Genomic DNA, 16,684 nt, shown 5'->3' with positions numbered 1-16,684 from the left:
CCCAGAGATCCCTTCCCCACTCCATTATAAATGCCATTTTTTTCTTCCAAGAAAAGAATTCTAACAAGTCTTTTTGGCTTTGCTCCTATTTCACAAATACATTTGGTCACTAAGAAATTGTATTTCACCAGGAATAAAAAACAGTATTTTGCTGTCCATCCAAGCGAGCTGATATCTCCATTCAGTAGCAGTAATGCCTGATAAATTTGCCCTGTAGCATCTCAAAGTCCTTTGTTTGCAAGCCAGCCCCCCTACAGTTATGTTCCTGTACAAGGAGAATGGAAAGATAGTCTTTTTCCTAAAAGTCTTACTTGGTAAAGCCATAATGAGTGTGATTTAAAGGCTTCTATTCTCAACAAAGGAAAGGTGAAAAATACTTTAGAGAATAAGGGTGACCATAATTTGGGGCTATTTTTTTCTGCTGATTACATATGCATTCTGTCCCAGTGCCTATTACATTAAGGAAGAAACCATTTTCTCTGCAGTCTGGAGCAAGTCAGCAATGAACAAGGGACCAGATATTTAGATGGAGAGAAAAATGTTCTGTAAATACCACTGGGATATACTGAAAACAAGTGAGAGTTTGGAAGAGAATCGAAATGTTGTGGAAGAGCAGAGGCTGGAGGGATTTTCTGCTTAAAATCCCTATGATGGACTCAAGTTAGTTAATGTGTATTTTAAATCTTGAACATTCTCCTTCAGCAAAGATTTGGCATGGCTTATTTTGGGACTATGAATAACAAATAATAGGCAAGCAGGGAGAGAAAACAGCTTTAACCCTGGGAGAGAAGTGGAGGCAACCAAAATGCACCAGGGTTGTACATCTTCTTGTCTCCCTGCCGTGGCAAAGGAAAGCAGTGATCTAAAAGGGGCATGTGATCTCCTAACAACACTTTGAGCAATGGATGTTTACGCATCTAGAAAGAAGTGGTGACAGAGAAGCTTTTAGGCAAATGACTTGGCTATCAGGCCTGTTAGGGATGGAAAGAGGAACGAATGAACACTGCTTACGCATATTATGCACAGTTATTAGGAAAGCTGGGAACACCTCTCAATGCCGCAGCCTGGTGTGCTCGTCACTACGCTAAAATATAAACCACAAGTAAAATAAAGTTCTTCAGACCTGCTAGAGCATCCCCGTCGCCTTGGGGAGCTGTGCCCAGCTCCATGCTGTGTGGGTGTGGGAGCAGTACCGGGGGCTCTCTGTGGCAGGGCAAGGTGTAGGGTCAGCCAAGCTGGGGCGAGCGGACTCGATGCCTCTGAAGGGTCATTGAGCTCCGGTGGGTGGGAAACAAAAGAGATCCCTGTCTAGGAGGAAGGCCCAGGGAGGAGGAAGAAGGATGGGGGGGAGGGGGCAGAGAGGGGCGGGTTTTGCCATACTCCCCCGAGATGGGAGCTGCACACCAGGGTATGGAGGCTGTTCCTGCTGCATAAGGAAAGTTGGACGCGCTGCCACGCAGGGCTGGTTCTCCTGCCTCTCTCCTTCTCCCTCCCTCCTCCGCCTCCTCCTGCTCCTCCTCCTCTTCCCCGCGAGTTGAGCGCACTGTACAGCTAGTCGGTGCAGGCGGCGCAGCCCCGCCGGCCGATCGCCCTTTCCCGGTGCCGGTCCCGCTCCCCCGCCACCCCCTGTCATCGCCGCCCCCGCAGCCAGGATGCCGGCGGGCGGCGCGGCCGGGCTATGAGCCACCGTCGGCCCGGAGCTACAACGCCTCTCCGGCAGCCCACAGTAGGAAGACCGCTGTGCGGGTCACCTTGCAGGGAGGTGAGTGACCACCCCTCATCCCATCCCATCCTGTCCTATCCCCTCCGGGGAGGGAAACACTAAACCCCCTCCCCCTCCCCGCGCCGCATACTCCGGAGCGGCGCCGCCGGGCACGGAGCAGAGGCGGGAGCACCGCGGCGCCCGCAGCCGCCGCGGCAGAGTCGCCGGCGGGAGCCCCGGGGAGCGCGGGGACTGGAGAGAGCCTGCCCTCGCCGGGCGGCGGGGCATCGCCCGCAGAGGAGCTTCTCCGATGCTCCGGTGAGAGTCGAAATTAGCATAATCTGCCCTGCCCGCTGGGGGTCTGGGGAGGGACAAGGCTTTTCCAGTGCCATGGCGAGGTGTGGGTTGGGAGCACTGGATAGGAGAATGTGCATGGGGTCCTCCTTTTCCCGTCCCTCCTCTTCCCCATGAGGAATCCCCTACAGCGCACTGTGGCAGAGCATCTTTCCCTCCCAGCTCCCGGACACCCTGCCAGCCCAGGGCAGTGTCTGGCCCGGGAAGGGGGAGATGCGGGGGTGCGCGGCCCCGTGCGGGCTGCGGCGTAGAGCCGGGGGGCAGGCGGCAGAGATGCTGGGCTCTTGGCAGCCACAGCTGACCGGTTCCCTCACCATCCTGCTCCAGAGGCACCAGACTGAATTTCTTTTCCTTCCCATTCTCTACTTTGCGAGCAGTGATAGATAAGTTGGAGAGAGGGATGGTTGAGGCAAGGAGACAGCAGTGGTCCCTGCTATTCGGTGGCAGAGAGGGGTTGACCTTGGGTAAGTCCCTCATGCCTGCACCATCCTTCTGGATCGGGTATCACTAAAGCATCCCGCAAGGGGGTCAACCCTTCAGTAGGAAGAGCCTGGTAAATGCATTGAAATCTTTCTGGAACTGGCAATTCAGAGTGCAAGCCTTCCTGGAACAGGACTGGTAGTGCTTGCTGGTCAAGAGTGTGCTGCAGGAGGAGAGGTGCAAGGGTCTGTATGGGACTGGCAATGGTAATGGGGTTTGACCCCCGCTAAGAACGTGGAGCTACCCAGTGGCTGGAGTTGCTCCGGAGAGCAATCTGTTGAACTGCGCGTTCAAAATCACTGGAGGGAGACTGTAATCTCAGTGTGTAATGAAAGGGAAAGAAGATAAAAAAATCTGAACTTTCCAGGGAGATTAAATATTCCAATTACAATTAATTAGACATTAATCCAGCATAAACAGAGCATTAACAAAAATTAAAAGGTGCTTTGATATTCTTAAACTCAAGATGATGCATTAACTGATACTTACAGGGGGATTTTTTTGTGTTATAAAACGCAGTCAGAACAGAGAATGCACTTTTCTACATTCATACATTTAAATTATTTACTCTTAATTATAGTTAATGAGCTATCATCTTCAAAGGAGCTGCATATAGATGCTCCATATTAATTTCAAATTACCTCACTCCTAAGAATAAGGCATTTCTGATTTTACAGGATAAGCTGACATTTTATTAGCAGTTTGGTAACTACAGGTCATGCCAGGGTGCATGTAGGATAAATGCATTTGTAGGAATTAAATGAAGTCTCCTTTTATTAAGTGGGCAAGCAGACATCTCACACCACTGGTGCTGTATGCTCTGGAATAAATCTCACATGCACGGGAACGTTCTTCCTTGTACAAATGAAGATGTAATACAGCATGTAGTGTATACAGGCACCACCACAACACATTTAACTTGATGAAGGCTGCTCTCAGGATTTAAAATGCTTTTGCTTCTGAGGATAGTATTAGAGAAAAGGTGCAACATAGTTGGATAAGGTTTTTTATCTTTCTCTCTAGTGTAAATTCGTATCTGCAGCCAGCTGTAATTGCTTCCAGGAGAGTTTTTTAATACTGCCTGTGTGGTTATTGAGATTGCAGACTGCATATTGGGATTTCCAAATTTCGTTTTCTTCACTTTGAAGATGAATTTTTACAGGTTATTGTTTGTATGGTGCAAATGGAAAAGAACTGCAGAGGTGTGTACAGGAGGAAAATACTCTGTTTGTTCAGTGGCTTTGCTTTGACAAATGTGAATAGTGTCTTAAGTGTGTGAGCATAGCTGTTCGTGTCTGAATATATATCCTCTGGCTATCAAATCAATTGTTTCTCAATATTCTTTCTCTAGTAAAAGTTGGAAACTACTTTTGAGTAATGGGATCACAGCAAAATTCTCCTCTTCACGTGTAAATGCCTGTGACCTTGAGGATTTAGGTGGAGCTAGTCTAACCTGTAGCAACTAAGAATCAAAAGATTTTGTGCTTTGTATTTGGTATCATAAAGTCAAAAGAGTGACAAACTGGTTATTTTCATTGGACTAGCAAAGACGTTTTGAAGTAGTGATGCAGTACATGAGAGGTGTGAGTCCATGCATGCCTTTAGCACTCCCAGTTTTATATATGGCATCCCTATAGAAGTTTATCTGTGTGTGTGTATCTATATAAAACCTTAATGTGTAAAGTTCCCTCATTTACCAACCATCCAAATCCATGCTGTAAAGTATTTTTGTCCTTATGCTCTTTAGTTCACTGGGGCACAAGAAGATTGAACTGACTGTTCACATCAAGTTGGCATAATTCTAGCAGGGATTTATATGCTTTGACTGAGCGATTAGACTCGTTAAAAATCCCCAGAAAGAACTAAGAAATTTGAAATGCTGTTTGCAAATGGATAATTTCCTTGGAAGACAATCATATATGTCATTGGATTGGAAGGGACCTTAAGATCATCTATTTCCAAGCCCCCTGCCATGGGTGGGGACACCTTCCACTAGATCAGGTTGCTCAGGGCCACATCCAATCTGACATTGAAAACTGCCAGAGGTGGGGCATAATCAAAGAGTTCAGCTCCTTTAGGAGGGACTTGACTTTCCCAGATTCCTTGAGACATCCAGCCTGGTGTCAGGTCCTACAAGACTGATGTGCTTCTTGAGGACATCCCCCACAGCAGCTCCCTGCTACATGCATTGTCTTATCCAGTCCTCTCCCAGCACGTGGTGTCGCCGCATCACCCACCCACCTACCTTCCAGCCCCCATTCTTGTGCTCTTTGCAACAAAACAATCTCTCTTCTTCCAACTCCATGTAGCTTGCAAGATCATGGAGACAATGTTGTGTTGTGGATATTCTGCCAGACCAGTGTCTGTGCCTCCCATATAAAAATCTCCAGGGTCCTATGTTCCTTCTCCTCCCAGAGGCAAGAGGTGATAGGATTTTTCGTCTTGTTCTGGCAATGCCCTGAGTCTAATGCACCCCCTTATTCATATCCCTTCTGGTTTCTGCAGGGAGGGGTGAGTACAGGATTAAGAAAGGTCTGTAAAGGTCACTTTTATGCCCATGGATGCTACTGCTCAGTGTTTCACTGCCTGCCCTGTCTGCCTCCAGCTACCAGTCTCACTATGGCTAAATCACTTATTCTGTAAAGGTTTTGTCCCACAGCATATTCCTAGCTCTACAGTTCTTCTAGAGCCTGATGAAGCACAGCTGATTTTATTGCCCCAGGAGTGGCTGCTTTATTTAATCATCCTTGCCCTGATGAACTGGCACTAGCAATTTTACAGTATCACAGAAGCATTTTTCGAGCAAAGTGACTTACAACCCTAGGGTGCTTTGTTTGGGGCAGGAAGTACAGACACCTTCATTTTGCACCAAGTCTGCACCACCAGGCTGTCTTCCTGTTCTGTCATCTCTTTAGTTATCATTCATGCTTCAGGAATATCTAAAGTCCCAGCCTAGAGCACAGCATTGGTAGGTTACATGCAAAAGAAGTGCGAGGCAGGTATCTTGTATTTCTTTGCTTCCTGCATGCAATGTGGGAATGCAAGCAGAGCCAGATAAGCAAGGTGTGTGCAAGAATCAGGTACTCTGGGGGCTTGGCTGCCCATCAGGAATGAGACTTATGTGAGTTAGTAGGGTCAGTCCCGGATCCACATTTGGATGTTCCTGTGTGTGGGCCAGCCTGGTCACAAACACAGTTAAACAGGGATTTTAGGTCAAAGGGGAGGCACTGGAGTCTGCCAGCAGGCACATCAAGAGGACCAGGTGATACTGTGATGTTGGTATTCCTGGGAGAGACTCTTGTGATTCTTTTAGAAGCTCTACTTTGTGCAGCAGGGACTTGGCCTTGCTGTGGCTTTCTACAGGGCAGAGCATCAGGTAGCTTCTTCTAAGCTGAAGAATTTAAATTCTGTTGCAACACAAGTCACCACTAAAATTAGGCAGAGGGTTTTGGTGATAACTTAGCCTTTCCCAGACATTTAAATTTAGATTCACTCAGAGAAACTATCCAGACTGTGCATAGAGACCAAGAGGACTGAGACGGTGCATCTTTTCACCTAAGCATGAAGCTTGTCCATCACGTAAACACTCAACGGAACACACAGTTCAATTGTGCATCAGTCTTCACTCTGCAAAACATGGGTAATGGTTAAATCCATAAGATCGATTGTTCTGGCCCAAAACGTGGCATGATAAGTGTGGGTCTGAGTCAAGCTTTCCCCAAAAGCCAGAGCAGCTCTTGGGCAGAGGCTATGAGTGCTTTTCACTCCATGCAGGAGAGTCGTGGTACTCACTTCAGAAGTTTTTCTCAATGAGGGCCCTCTGAACAATTAGGGATACAATTATACACCCCAGAAAACAGCTATATTCACTTGCTTTGAAAGTGAAAGACAGCACAATTTTCTGCTCTTCAGGTTGGCAGCCTTCAGCCTGACCACAGTGCTGAAGGGTATTTCACTATGCGTCTATTTATTATATCATGAAGGTTAGTTTTATAGCACTGGGCATAATCAAAGAGTTTTATTGAAAAGCTTTTTGGATGGATGGAGGGAGAAGAAATGTCAGCTTAGCCTTCTATTAGGAAAAATATGTCTTAAAGCAAGAATCTCTCCTCATGACTCAATCTCCCCTGTTTGAAATGGATGAGGGGAGCTCACAAGTGAGGCTGGATACATTTGGGGTTGTCAAGTGATCCCCTTCTGCAGTATTGGGGAGCCTCTGAATGCAGTGATCCAAACTGGTGTGGTGGCATCCTTTGCTCTGTGTGCTACTAGATAGCCAGGCTCAGAGTGGAGGGTACATACTTGCAGTCAGGAGAGAAGGAGAAGACACAAAAGAACCGTGCTTAAAAATGCACAGAGCCTGATTTTTTGACTGCTTTCACTTCACAAAGTAATTGCCATAAGTTGTACAGGTGTTATGGTGTTTTTACACTGTGCCTTCCACAATAGGCAGGGTTCTTTACATCAGAGCAAGATGCTGTTAGTCAGGTCAGTTATTCATTATCTGGAAAGTGCAGTTTTGTCATTGAATGAAGAAAGTTGTGAATTCAGACTGAACTCCACAAAGAGTCAAGGCTGACAAAATTAAGTCAGGAAGGAAGATTGCTAGAAAAGCCTGAATGTCTTTTTTTTTTTTTAATTAGAGATAACTTGAATTAAAAACCAGTTTGTTCAAATAAAAATAAATAAACAAAACATTACATTTTGGCTCAGACAAGATGCTTCCATCTGCTCAAAAGGAAATATTTTGTTGCAGGGATAACATTTTATGTTTTAGGTCAATGCAAGGTAATTCCTCTTTTCTCCCCCACTCTGTTCTTTGGTTAAGCTACTGAATTAAGCAATCAATTATTCAGGCAGATCTAATACGCATATGGTAATTGTTTCCACATTTAAATATATCTCTGGACAGACAATCAAGAGACCTGGATTTTATTTCCAGTTCTGTTACTCTGTTCGACATGACCTTGGGTGTTTCACTGTACTCCAAGTTCCTCCTCTTCAGGGAAGGACAGGCCCACATTTCACAGAGGATTTGCTGCATATTAGTAATACTGAAATAGGATGGAGGTCTTTTTACTTCCACCTTTAGCTATCACTAATGCATGAATTCTTAATTTTCCCAGTGCGAGTTAGTTGCATTGCCTTATGAAATTCCCTGTAGTTTACTTAATAGGGCAAAAGGAATTTCAGCTGCTGAAATATAGTGTTCCCTTAAAACAAAACCTAGTTTAATGAGCCCAGCTAAATCAAAGAAGACAAATACAAGTGGGAAATATTTTTTCCTTCATTTCGTTAAATATTTCACTTTGTAATCAGCTCTACAGATCCATTTATTGCCTGTGATTTCTCTCATGCAAAGGTCCATGTTTGTTGTTGCAGTTTACAAACGTCTGAAATACCTGAAATGCTGAAGCCTATTGCATTGGGTATTAAAAACTCCCTCTTACATGAAAGCTTGTGCCAGGAAACCTGCAACCCCCAGACTTCTCTTGATGTGTTTTTTTTCAGGCTGCAGCACTCACCATTTGACTTGCCTGCTCTTCAAGAAAACTTTCTCCCATCTTCTTTCTCTGTCCTGGCAGTGGGAGAACCAGCATCAAACCCAAGGGCATTTTGTTGAATCTGATAGTCATGCGGCTGAATCAGTTTCTGGTGGTGGCACAGCCCTGTGAAGGGTCATTATTGCCACTTCTTGCCATGCAGTGTTAGATTTAGAATCACTGAGGGATTAGCAGAGGTATGTGGGAGCAGTGAATGTCTTTTTGGGAGCATGGGCGACAGGTGGGAATCTGTAAGGATCAGAGGGATTTGAATCGTAGGATAATTGAGTTGAAGGAACCTCAGGAGGTCTCTAGTTCTATTTCATGCGCAAAGCAGGATCAGCAATGGAGTCACACCATGTTGCTCACTGGGTCTTGGAAATCTCCAAGGATGGAGACTGCAGGGCCTCCCTGGGCAGCCTTTTCCCACCCTTGACTGTCTTCATGGGGAAAAGATTTCCCCTGATATCCAAGACCCCCATGCAGAAGCATATGGCGTTTTTCTCCTGGCTGATGATCTGCAGGAAATGGCAGCAGGTACAGCCGTAAGCCTTGACAGCAGATAGGAACTCTGCCTTCAGCATCACCATGACTTGCCTTCATCTCCTGCCAATAAACCAGGCTGTTGGGCTGGTAATGCCTGGTCTGGCTGGATGAGTGTCTTTCTGATCTGTTATGACAAGATGGCTGGGACTTGTCAGCCATAGCCTAGTATTTCAACTGAGTTGCTTGTTCAGAATTCAAGGTTTCTGAATTCAGAGTTCCTGAATTGCTTGTTCACACAGGAACTTTGGGTACATGAAATGGATCTCCAGAAGGCTGAAACACCCTTAGGCTGTGCTTGAGCTGTGTAAAGTCCCATGGAAAGAGGAGGAAAATAGCATCCTGCCAGGTCACAGGAGAGCAAAGGAGGTTTGGGATGGTGGGCAGTAACAGAGCTGGCTTCTGCTCCTTGTCTGCCAGAACCTGGGGCACAGCATTTAGCTGTTCTCCCCTTGTGCTCTCTACTGCTGGCATTTCTCTGTCTCACACCCTTTGCTTAATTAGTTTGTCAGCCACTGTCATCAGAGCAGGAGGCTGCAGAACACCCAGCAGAGCATAGCTCTCATTGCAGCTACTGTAGCTGGGCTCTGCTGTAACACAAGTGATAGCTTAATAAACCACAGCATTGCAGACTAAATATCTTGGCACTGGTCGCCGCTTCTTATTAAAATAAAAAAAGGGGGGGAAAGAAGTGCAAGAAATTGAAAAGAGTTTACAATAATTATTGGATTCACTTTTAGTACTAGAGACCTGGGTAAAAATTTCTAATCCCCAAGGTAAACATTAGATTGAAGGTTGATGTACTGTCTGTTGGAACTTGGTTTTCCCTTCTGATTTCAGCCTCAAGTCTGAAAATGCAGAATTATTTTGGTTAGCCTCAGTACCAGTGACCGATTTCTGGGACAAATTGAAACTGTGCAGACAGATGAAACCTGTATGAAACCAGTTAAATTAACTCTGCACCTTGGAGCAGACTGAACAACTCTCTTATTGAGAGGGCTCTGGTGAGTTTCATTTTCTTGTCAGCATCATTCCAAAACCTCACTGCAGTCCTAGGTAATGAGAGTGGCTTTTTTCTGAGTATTGGAGCCCTGCAAAGAAGGCATCCTCCAGTTTCCTCAGGTGGTCTGTTAGAGGTTATCTGCTCAGGCACACTGCCATCTGGGGATTCTGGGCTGCAGTTAACCTGGAAATTGGAGCAATCTTAATTTTAGGACTTGCCTGTGAGTCACAGGCATGCGAGCCTGGCCCAGGTCACGTCAAAGAAAGCCCTTAGTGAAAGTGTAGTGACTGAATCCATGTCCAAGGAGTCCCTGCAGGCAGGACACGGGCTCTGGGCCATTGCAGAAGCACTTGCTGCCTTTTGCCCCTAAGCATCACTCATGACCATGTGTCACACCTCCAGCTGAACCTGAGGGACTCATTTCACCTACTTCGCTCATGTGAAGGTTAGTATTAAGCTGAGGTCTCTCTTGTATTTTATAGGAGTATCATTACTCCAAAGGGAGACTGAGCCCACTGGACCTGTGCACCTTGCATATCTGTAATTAATTTCTCCCAAGAAACATGCTCAGGTGTCTGCACCTGAGGTGAAATGGGGGCTAGACTGGGGCTCCAGGACAGGGTGTAGGACAGTGCTCCCAATGTGCCAGTGACTGACAGCTGCTCTGGGGGTGGCAAAGGAGGCTTCAAGGGGCTGGGGTGTGGACCAGGGCACCACTTCACCTTCATGAAATTTGATCTGTCCCCTCCCCCCCATGCACACTTGAGTTTGTCCAGGCCAGTAATTAATATAATAATCCAGTGTCTCACAGACTGACAATGCTCTTAATCCTGCCTTTTCATTGATGAATAGTTTCTCAGTACCTCAACTGTTTTTTAGTTTCCCTAGGCAGCAATTGACCTTGTTTCCGCTATGCATCAAAATGCACTGGCAATCAAGATGCTATTGATTTAAACCTAATGGCCAGCCACTCAGGAATTTCACCCAGAAAAGAAAAATCAATGCCTCATTATTACTGCTATTATTATTGTTATCATTAATTATTATTTCCTTTTTTCCCCCCTGTTAAGGTAGTATAAGCAAAAGGCATAAGAGACTTATCAGCCTCTTACTGTTAAGCAGTACATTTGAGGGGCTGAGAACATTGAGTCAGGTTCAGCTGAATTAGCCAGCCAGTTACAGGTTGAAATGGCTCTAGGATTAAATAACTCTGCTTGATTGCATGCTGCCATATGTATCTCTCTGCTGACCTTCCCTGAGGCATGCTAGCTACACTGCTATGTGGGACTCTGAGGAAGATGTCTTGAGCAGTGCATTATCCCTATTATTGGATGAGCTCTGTGGGGGAAGGATCTCCCTGTCTTGTCCTTGCTTCATTTTGGGTATTTTCTTCTCCTTCTCCCCCATCCCTAGGGGAAGGTGTCACTTAGAATCTGCAAGATTAGTTTACAAGACTGGTTTAAATGCACAGCAGGTAAGCAGCTGGCAGATAGATCCATGGTAGGACTGAGGAACACTATCCTACTTAGTAAAGTGAAGGATGCCAGGATACATTCTGTTGTCCATAGGCTGAATGGTCCCACACCAATTGTGTTCATGCTGCTCAATTCTCTTACCTGCCAAAACAGGGTAGTTTTCCTCTTTGGGCTTCTCAGATTAGGCATGGAACCTATTTACTGCAGCGTAAGTGTTGTCTGGAGAGGGCACAGGTTGAAGCCAGGCTATGAGATGGTTTGCTGACACTTTGCTGGTCTGGGTGATTAGGGAGGATGTGTAAGCCTGTAACGTAGTGGTTCTCAGTTTCTTGGGATGATAGAGATATCCATAGAGTGTCATGAGCAGTCCTGGTTTAGGTCTTCTTCAGAGTCTTGTCTGTAGTAACTCCAAATGCTTTGGAGCAAAATCACCTTTGTAACGGTGTTGAGTCTTGAGCCTCCTTTTAACCGGGGACTTGGCTCCTGCATCATATAAGCTGATGATCATTAAAGAGCAAGGGATGGTATGGGGCAGTCCTGTGACAGTGACACTGACATCCCAGTAACATTCTGAAGTGCTCCTGGATTTGCTGCGTATTGGTAAGACTAAAATAGCGTGGAGGTCTTTTTACTTCCACTGTTAGCAGTGAAACCTTTAGCTGTCACTAATGCATGAATTCCTAATTTTCCCAGTGTGAGTTAGTTTCATTGCCTTATGAAACTCCCTGTAGTTTACTTGGAAGGGCAAAAGTTCACTTTGGCATACTAAAGCATTGTCCCCTATGGCCCAGGCTTTGCTGCAGCCATTGATGCATTGGCGAACTGTTGACCTCTTCATACATTTTTGTGGAAGGGGACTTGTTGATTTGTGCATCTTTTTCCAATTTCTACTGCATCTGTGGCATACTCCTGCTAACCGTTTCAGTTTGCTTGGACAAATGGCAGGGCTAAGAATGCCTGTGAGATGGTTCGCAGTTTTGGGTGAAGTCTCTCTGGGTTCAGCAGAGTTGATTGTTGATGTCACACATCAGGAAGTCTTTTACATCTTCCAAACCAGCTCAGGGGGAACTGAGCAAAATCTGAGAATTTACTCTTTAGCTGTGGACTTTTTCTCAGCTTCTGGCAGTGGTGATGTACTTTCATTTTGGCTTTTTGGGAGAGGTTGGAGGAAGAAGTGGAAAGTTTGTGGGCAAGCTATGGGAGGCAGAGCAGAATGATCCTGGTACCTGGATTATATACCTAGCTGGGTAAAGCAGCAAGTGTTCCCCAGCTGAGGTTGTGGCTGGTCCCACATAATCTCTGAAGCAGCCCACAGGAGATCATACCAGTTGCCAGCACTCAGTGGGGAGCAGTGGATGGAAGGTTCTTGTTCTGCAAGAACCAGTCCTAAGGTCGATGTCAGCACATTGGCCTCCCCACCCACTCTTGTCTGCTGAACTTCACTTACTTCTTCCAAAAGCAGCTCCACCTCACACCAGTACTTCTGTGCTGACATGGGCTGATGCTACCCCACTGGGAGTAGGAGGAGGGCATGGTCCTATATTCATTTAGCACAAGCATGGTTGCATATGGAAATGAGTTTTCTTTGGAGAGGCAGGGCACCTGCTCTTAGTTTTATCTGATGCAAATTAATTGAGGGGTTTTGGACTAATCCCTTGGTGAAACCAAGCTTCCAAGATCATCTGCAAATTGGTTTAATTTTGCTCACAGGTTCCCCAGGTTTGAGGCTGAGACATATGTAGTGTAAATTCCACGAGATCCCACCATGGTGTATTTTCTCTTGTGTAGCTTTCCTGGTGGTTCACTTAGGAGAAGCACTAACTATTTCACAACACAATAAAATGGGTTTTCTGCGTGTTAAACCAAACACTGTGAGTGTAAACATGTGAGCATACTGAGTTAAGCTCTCTTGTATGTTAAACATGTTTCTTGCTTCATTGGTAGTGTTAGAACAGAAGACCAGCTCTTTGAATGGTTTAAATATCTCTTGCATCCAAAAGGGAGATTGCAGATATTTGAAGTCTGGAGTTATTTAGAGAAAATAAAATTAAGCTTTTCCTAGACATTTCTCTGTTAGAGGCTGTCTGATATAAAAGGGAAATAGAGAGAATGCATCAAGTAAAAATAATACATATGTATGTGTGTTTGTATGTGTCATTCTTGGTTTCCTCCAGACAGCACACTGGGGATAGATAATCCTACTTTACTAATTTGGCCTTAGAGGATCTAGTATGAAGCTCTTTGAAGCCAGGAGCATTTCTGTTGTTTCTGTGGTCAGGCACGGAAACAAACCCCTGAACTTACTGTTGCTGTGGCAGATATATCTGTATTTCAAAAAGCATTTTCCTTTGGCTACATCTGAGGAAAACTAGCAAAAACTAGCATCCTGGTGAGAAAGTGTTTGGCCTGGAAAAAAGGTATTTTTTAGCCTTCTGATCTGTTCCTCTGATTTCTCATGCCTTAGTGCAGCCCACACAATACAGAGGCAGACTGGTGGTCAGGTGAGACAGAGGAGAGCTTTTGTTCCTGTGCAAAAGGAGGCAACCAGTTCCTGGGCCTCAGATGACTGTGCATTCAGGCTTTCTAGGTGCATCTATATGGGGTTGGTCACACTGACAAGCCCCATCTCAGCCCTTCAGTCTGTTGCCCTGAACAGCCTCGGAGGAGTTGGAAGAAGTAGGGCACCCAGAGCAAATCAGGGGATTTCAGACCCTGTCCAGAGGAGTTCTGGATATTTTTTTTAGTTCCTCTGGGTCAGATCTGATCTCACCTTCCCTGGGTGCTTTTTTTGTTGATTTTTAAGAACACTTCCTGCTTATTTTTCTTAGGATGGGTTTCCAAAGGGTAGTGAAGCACTTGCCAAGGGTGAAGGGTGGCTGCAGGCACTGACAGCTGAACACACCAGCTGCCTGCCCTTTGCAATTGCAGATTTCTGAGAATGGAAAACAGTTCTTTTATTTTTGGGGGGGTTCTTTGTTTGTTTGGGTTTGTGGGTTGGTTTTTTTTTTTTTTGGTCATTTTTGCCATTTCTTATCGCTCTCCAAGTGGGTATATATGAGAAGAACTAAGAACTAGGTCAGGGTGTGCACATATGTGGGGCATTATTTCCTCTTGAGATGATATGGAAGATGAGCTGATTTGAGTGCCGTGATGTGTTATTCATTGCCTTTGTCCTCACCTTGGTGTCGGTTTCCTTTCTTCATCAGGAAAATGGGAGCCACTGCCCCAGTGTGAACTGTCTCTAAGGTACAACAAAAAAAAGGCCACCTGTCCCACTGCCTCAGACACTTCCTAGTATGGATGGCTTGGTTGAGCAGAACAGCGTGCTAATGCACAATAAGATCACTGAAGCTGGGAAAAGGAATGGTTTAATTAATACAAGGAACTTAATGGCAGAGAGTGGAGATGGTCTGGTCTCTGTGTACTCGACTCCACAGTACCAGAGTCACCGAGTGGGCAGCCTATCCTCTCCAAGTTGCCTGGAGAATGGCAGGAATGACCCTGTGCATCAGCTCCTGGACCCCAACATGCTGCAGCAGACAGTGGAGTCTCACTACCGGCCCAACATCATCCTTTACTCTGGGAATGTGCTGCGCTCGTGGGGTGAGAGCATTAGCTCGGAGTGCTGTGAAACTACCTTCATCGAGGACCGCTCTCCCACCAAAGACAGCCTGGAGTACCCAGACAGCAAGTTCATCGATCTGTCAGCAGATGACATCAAGATTCACACCCTCTCCTATGATGTTGAGGAAGAAGAGGATTTCCAGGAGCTAGAGGTCAGATGTCATTTGGGATATGTGGGGAAGGCTGGGAGGAGGAGGGCGTATTTGAGATTAAGCCTCCAAGAGCTGATCTGCAGGGGATCAGCTGCTTTGTAAGCTAGTCTGCATGGGGTCTGCTCTATCACTTTCTCCTCCAACCAGACAGTGAACGATCACTCATCTTTATTTGTTGCGTAAAGTCCCAGTTCTGTGGATACCAATGGCAAAATTCCCACTGGCCCTAATGGAGATCAGCATTTGCCTCCTGCCTCTGAATGGACTGGTCAGAAACTGAAGAAGACCCAAGTGCTTAAACACCGTGTAAGGTCAGGGCTGGGAGCATCTGTCCACCCACATGGAGCTTGTCTTACTCAGCAGGCCAACATCTTCTCTTCCCTTCACCTAACTTGAACTGGGCATAGAGCAGAAGAGCAGAATGTTTTACATACTGGCTGTAAGACTCAAGTCCTGAAACCTCAAGCTTTACTGAGAGTATTACTTATATTTAAGGCTCAAAATTGCAAAGTCTTTTAGTTCTTTAATATCTTGAGATCACATAAAGAGAAAGTGCAATATATGATTTCCCAAGAGATTTCTTTTAATTTGGTGAGAAAATTGGCATTTTGGCAAAAGGTTCACAGGGCAACTACAACCAAGATAAAGCATTCCACCCAACTCACACACCAGCTTAGTAAAATACAACCCGTCAGTTTTAAGTTATCCAAACGAGATTAAGGAAAAAGTAAAGAAAGAAAAGAGATTAAGAGAAGAAACAGGAGTAAAAAGAAAGAAGACAGACGGAGTAAAGAAAGAGATTAGAATAAGAGAAAAATAGTTACTGCCGAGAATCCTTCACATGGTGACGGCCACAGAAGAGAGAGAAAAAGGAAGTGGAGACTTTGTGCCCTTGTATTTATATTGTCTGGCCACTCTGGCCACCCCTCTCAGGGTCTGGTTCACTGCCCACTCAGAGCCCTCCAGGCCAGAGTGAGGGGTGGTGCAGGCAATCAGAGGCTCAAGGGGGCATGGTATGGGTGGGCTACCAGGAAGGCCCTTTGATTGACAGATCTGCCATGCGGCTTCCGTGCTGGAGTTGCCATGTCCAGCCCTGCCATATAGGCTTCAACCTGGCCTGTTACTGTAAATCGACAACAAGAAACCTCTAAGACTCAATCTGTGAGCATTAGTGGTCAGGCATTCTTTTACTATCAGCACTGAACACACAGGAGGATCGCTCCTCTAGTCATGTGTGTGTCCCTTCTTGGCTCAGTGTAGCTAATATTTACTCACAGTTTTACATATTCAGTAAATATCTTACATATTCACTACTTCTCTTATGAAGTTCATACATGTGTTAATTAGTTCTAAGAAGTTCTTCGGAAGTCCTTATTTGGTCACTAGGGGTCTTCTGGTGGAACCTGAGTGGTCTCTGGTGGTCATTTGGAACTTGAACTCTACTTGACCTTGTCCATTGAGCAGCGTATTTACAGGTGGTTGTAAAGCACCTTTGTTCAGCATCTCTTATCCAAAACCTGGATACTCATGTTACCGCTGCTTTAACTAAAGCATTCAGAAATTTGCTTATTCTGCAACTACCTTAACAGAAACTTACATTGTAAAGGTCGATAGAACATTACTAAACAATAGAGAATTATTTCTCTCACACCCCTTCCCCCCACATACACAGTTTGTTCTGACCCAGTAAAGAATCCAGTGAGATTTGAATCCAGTCTCTCACACTGGCTCAAACACATAACATTTCTGTCTCTGACTGAACACAGAATCAGCAGTCCTTGGGTTTCAAGCTGCAATGAATCCCATGT

General features: G+C 45.5%; 1 protein-coding gene across 1 annotated transcript; it reads left to right on the top strand.

Annotated features, from left to right (window-relative positions):
• Positions 1-1,422: 1,422 nt before the first annotated feature.
• Positions 1,423-14,876, top strand: LOC120324319 (synapse differentiation-inducing gene protein 1-like; the record flags this gene model as incomplete). The annotated part of the gene is made up of 2 exons (XM_039386573.1): positions 1,423-1,762; positions 14,307-14,876. A coding segment is annotated over exon 2 (480 nt), but the record flags the coding sequence as incomplete, so codon positions are not given.
• Positions 14,877-16,684: the final 1,808 nt, after the last annotated feature.

This window comes from Pipra filicauda, unplaced genomic scaffold (genome assembly GCF_003945595.2).
Source record: "Pipra filicauda isolate LSUMZ 115617 unplaced genomic scaffold, ASM394559v2 scaffold492_size439525_pilon, whole genome shotgun sequence".
NCBI lineage: Eukaryota > Metazoa > Chordata > Aves > Passeriformes > Pipridae > Pipra > Pipra filicauda.
Note: the sequence above shows the minus strand (reverse complement) of the source record. Positions and strands in the feature narration are given on the sequence as shown.